Source organism: Oryx dammah, unplaced genomic scaffold (assembly GCF_014754425.2).
Source record: "Oryx dammah isolate SB20612 unplaced genomic scaffold, SCBI_Odam_1.1 HiC_scaffold_5, whole genome shotgun sequence".
NCBI lineage: Eukaryota > Metazoa > Chordata > Mammalia > Artiodactyla > Bovidae > Oryx > Oryx dammah.
In genome coordinates this window covers 104,385,664-104,390,504 of record NW_024070189.1, presented here as the reverse complement: position 1 = coordinate 104,390,504, position 4,841 = coordinate 104,385,664, and the positions used below count along the sequence as shown (strand labels likewise).

At 64.2% G+C, this 4,841-nt stretch overlaps 1 protein-coding gene across 2 annotated transcripts in view; it reads left to right on the top strand.

The window, feature by feature from the left end:
- Positions 1–4,841, top strand: part of WNT9A (Wnt family member 9A) — a 27,372-nt gene that overhangs the window by 22,449 nt on the left and 82 nt on the right. Inside the window, exons 2-4 of one of the 2 annotated variants that reach the window (XM_040241318.1) lie at positions 904–1,160; positions 1,887–2,149; positions 4,359–4,820. In XM_040241318.1, coding sequence (XP_040097252.1) covers positions 904–1,160; positions 1,887–2,149; positions 4,359–4,820 — 982 coding nt within the window. Of the gene's footprint in view, positions 1–903; positions 1,161–1,886; positions 2,150–4,358 lie in introns of both variants that reach the window. The other variant, XM_040241317.1, reaches the window with a different exon arrangement.

Below are 4,841 nucleotides of genomic sequence, written 5' to 3'. Positions count from 1 at the left end.
CGCCGCTCGGGTCGTGGGCTGGGGGCCTCCCGAGCGCCGCTCGGGTCCTGGGCTGGGGGCCTCCTGAGCGCCGCTCGGGTCCTGGGCTGGGGGCCTCTTCTGGTGCACGTGTTCCAAGAGACTCGGCTGAAACCATGGGGGCCGCCTGCACAGGCTGCAGGGGGACAGAGAGGGAGCAGGGCCTCCCCAAGGGTCTGCAGGGCCAGGGGCGGCATCCCTAGCTGGAGGTGGCAGAGGCTGGGGGTGGCAGAGGCTGGAGGCCTGGAGCAAGCTGCGAAGCGGACATGGGAGCAGGTGACGGAGGCTGCGGTAGATGTCCGTCTCGCGCGGCCTCTGACTTCCGAGGCCCCTCCCTGCCTTGGCTGTCTGCGCCTCTGACCCCAGTGCCCCGTGCTGGGCAGCCCTCCCAGGTGTGTGTGTGAGTTTCTAGCCCTCTGTCCCTTCCCCTGCCATTAGACCTGGGCGGGAGGCCGGTGCCAGCTGGGGTGTTACTTTCTGACAAGAGGTGCTGGAGAGGGGTCAGCAGCCACGTGGGTGCCTGGGGTCTGCTCCCGGGGCAGCCTGAGAGAACCAGCGCACACAGGTGGCTAGGCGGGGTCCCTAAGCCATCGGCAGGGCAGGGCAGGGCGTGAGAGATACAGGGGCAAGTGGATGCAGAGACGATGCCTGGTGCGCTGGGGTCCCCTGGGCTCGCGCCCCTGCCCTGCTGGTTCTCTGTGGACTGCCTGTCCCTGGGCTCGCTGCCCTTCTTGTCCTCCAGGGGGGCCAACCGGGGCTCCTGTCCTGCTCCCACTGTGCTTCCCAGCCGCCACATTCTGCTGCTGCCCCAGCGTCTGCAGCAGCTCACCCAGTGCCGACCTCCCACCTCTGGAGCAGGGCTCATTTTGGCCTCTGTGTGCCCAGGCTGACGGGCAGTGAGCCCCTGACCATCCTCCCGCTGACCCTGGAGCCGGAAGCGGTTGCCCAGGCCCACTACAAGGCCTGTGACCGGCTGAAGCTGGAGCGCAAGCAGCGGCGCATGTGCCGCCGGGACCCGGGTGTGGCCGAGACGCTGGTGGAGGCGGTCAGCATGAGTGCCCTCGAGTGCCAGTACCAGTTCCGCTTCGAGCGCTGGAACTGCACCCTGGAGGGCCGCTACCGGGCCAGCCTCCTCAAGCGAGGTGAGTGTGCCGGGACCCTGGGTGGGAGCCCGGAGGCGGGACCCGTGCGGCACCTCAGCCGAGTTCCTGGTGGCTGCGCGGTGGGTGGGACTGGAAACCACAGCTCCCCCACCCTCCTCTTGCCCTCTCCCTGACGCCTGGTCCCCCTCACACCTGCGTGGAACAGTTGCTGGTGGCACAAAGTGCATCTGGACAGCTGTGACAGGGCCCAGGGCAGCTCTGACGGCTCTTGCCACGTGGCAGGGACTGAGGCACGCAGGGCAGGGGTCTAGCTGGTGCCCTAGTTCTTAGCATGGACTTCCTCTTTCGTGTCTCCTTCCAGATGAGGGTGCCAAGGGGGAACTCTCATCTGAATCTCTCAACAGCTTTGTTTAAAAACCAGGGACCTGAGGCGCAGGGCATGGCGAGGCTTATCGAGACCCCCGGCCGGTCTAGTAGGTTCTAGACCCAGCGGGATGGGGTCTCTGAGTGCTGGGCACTGCTGTGGCTGCACTTCATTCTGGGTTCTCTGCCCCTGAGCAGTCCTGTGTCTGGGGCATGAGAGGGCACCTCCTAACCCCAGGAGCGCAAGTCTGCCCGGGTTCCCTGTGGACCACGCCATGGAGGGTCCTTCCCACAGACCCTGCTCTGTGTGGAATGCATGTGTTGGGAGACCGTGGTTTGGCTGCACCCGAGTGAGATGGGGGCCCCTCTGGCCCACTGACCCACCCCCGCCTTCACCCCCAGGCTTCAAGGAGACAGCCTTCCTTTATGCCATCTCCTCCGCTGGCCTGACGCACGCGCTGGCCAAGGCTTGCAGCGCAGGCCGCATGGAACGCTGCACTTGCGATGAGGCGCCTGACTTGGAGAACCGGGAGGCCTGGCAGTGGGGCGGCTGCGGAGACAACCTCAAGTACAGCAGCAAGTTTGTCAAGGAGTTCCTGGGCCGGCGGTCTAGCAAGGATCTGCGCGCCCGTGTGGACTTCCACAACAACCTCGTGGGTGTGAAGGCAAGCTGGGCGGGGCCCAGGGGTGGGAAAGGGTGTGGGGTCGGGGGGCAAGGGACAGGGCATGGGATGGTGTGGGTGCAGTTAGCATGGGCTGGGGCACAGAGTGGGAAAGTGCAGGGGGTGGGCAGGATGCATGTGTGTTTAAGGGGCAGGGGCTGAGGGGAGGGGCACCGGTCCAGGAGAAGGCTGGGGGTCTGAGAGGAGGGGGAGGTGGCTGCCGTGGCGTGTCTGTCCCAGCCACTGGGGACAGCCGGGGCCTCCAGCCCTTCTGCTTATCAGGCTCATTACTTACCCAATGGGCAGGGTACTAGTTGTCATGGGGAGCTCTGTTGGGGGGAGTGCCCCATGGTCTTGCATGGTTGGGTAGAGCCAGAAGTCCTACTTGCTGCTAGCTGGGGAGCAGGGAGGGGTGTCCTGGGTGGTCAAGGCCGGAAGGAGGGTCTTGTCTACTGGGCAACTCTAACCAGGTGGAGAATGGACTAGACCCTACCTGTTGGGGCTGAGAGGTGGGTGATCCTGTCACCAGGGACCTAGGTGAATGGCAGATGGGTCAGCGTGTGGTTCAGGGGCTCTGGGAAAACGCTCAGGGTGTGGCTGGCCCAAGCTGGGGAGGCTGCTTCTGCCTCAGGGGCCCTGTCTGTGGCCAGGACTCTGTTCTGAGGAAGCTTGAAATAGAAGACTCGAGCTGGAAAGGACTGCTGCAGCTCTCTTGCTGCAGGCAGCCCCTCTCTACCCCAAGCTGGCCCCCAGCAGCCCCTCAGCTCCACACCCTGGAGGAGGCATCGGGCCCCACCACCTTCACTGTGCACAGAGCATCCCACCCTCTTAGCCCCTGCACAGCCTGGACAATCGAATGCCTCCCAAGGCTCGGCCTGAGCTGTGGGGCCGTCAGGGGCGGGAGTGGGATCTGCGTGCTTGTGGGGCAGCCCTTGGGATTTGGAGTCCCAGCCTGGGGGCTGGAGGGGGTGATGAGGTAATTAATACCAGCCCCATTCTGAGCCCCTCTTTATTGAGAAGCCAGGGTTCTGAGGTATGGGCTTATTAAAGAATCAATTTCCCCCTTTGCCACAGGAGCTCTGCCTGTCCTTCCACCCTCCGGGGAGGGGTGCAGGCTGATTAAATCCCCCAGGGGAGGCCCTTTCTTTTTCTCTGCACTCGCCCTTTTGTAAGCTATTAATGAAAAGTCAGAATATGAAAGTGCTCCATTAGCTCCACTGGTCCTGGGTAAGCCACATTTTAATTAAATTTGTCCGGGTTTCTCAGCAAAGTATCATTAAATGTGACTCTTCTGTTGCCTGGCTGGAGGGCAGCTATGTTTCTTAATCCCCCTTGAGTTGGCTCTCCCTGGGGGCTGTGTGGGAGCTTGGGCCTGGCTTGGGGCCCACTGGGAGAGGAACCTCCCCTTTCCTTGCCATTTCTCTTCCCCACATCCCTCCTGGGACCCCAGTGTGGGAAGTCAGGCAGGAGGCCCTGTGGGACAGCTGGCTTGACTCCATGGCTTTGCACGTGGGACCCAAGTCCTGCGAAGGGGAAGGGCCAGCCTGAGTCTTCAGCAGGCTCCCAGATGCAGAGCAGAAGGTTGGTGCTGGGCCATGCCTGCCCCTGCCTGTGTGTGGGGGTGGGTGCAGCCCTGTCCTGTCTGCTCCTCGCTGGAGGCTTTCTCCGTCTTTCCAAGTCACCCTTGGCAGGGTGGCAGCTGGTGCCCACACATGCAGGAGCACCTGGTCCCTGTGTCCAGGCAGAGACATGGTCAACTCAGAACGTACACTCTGGTGAGCAGTTATGTCCACCAGGCACGCTGACTTGCTTGTCCTTAAATCTTCGAGGTACAGACTGCTGAGAACAGACTGTGTGGTCCTGGGGGGGCACTGACAGTAGGGCTCGTGGGGAGGTGTGCCCTGCCCTGGCAGGGGACATCCTGGGACGTGGAGACGGGAAGGGGGCAGCCCGGTGGTGCGGGAGGCAGACTTGGAGTGCTGTGGTGGCTTCTCTGAAGTGGTGCTGCTGGCCGTGGAATTTCTGTCCTGGGTGATCCATGGCTTGGAGAGGAAGGGCTGTGTGTGGGAGCCAGGAAGGCTGGGTGGTAAACAGTGGGGGAGCCGTTTGGCCATGAGGTCTGGCAGTCCCAGCCCCTCTGAGAACTGTCTTGGGGGCCGGCCTCCAGGCGGCTCGGGGTGGCCCTCTCGCCCACCGCCCTCTCTCTCGCCAGGTGATCAAGGCCGGGGTGGAGACCACGTGCAAGTGCCACGGCGTGTCCGGCTCCTGCACCGTGCGGACGTGCTGGCGGCAGCTGGCGCCTTTCCACGAGGTGGGCAAGCGCCTGAAGCACAAATACGAGACGGCCCTCAAGGTGGGCAGCACCACCAACGAGGCCACCGGCGAGGCCGGCGCCATCTCGCCCCCGCGGGGCCGGGCCGCTGGGGCAGGTGGCGGCGATCCCCTGCCCCGCACGCCAGAGCTGGTGCACCTGGACGACTCCCCCAGCTTCTGCGTGGCTGGCCGCTTCTCCCCAGGCACGGCCGGCCGCAGGTGCCACCGCGAGAAGAACTGCGAGAGCATCTGCTGCGGGCGCGGCCACAACACGCAGAGTCGGGTGGTGACCCGGCCCTGCAGGTGCCAGGTGCGCTGGTGCTGCTACGTGGAGTGCGGGCAGTGCGCCCAGCGCGAGGAGGTCTACACCTGCAAGGGCTGA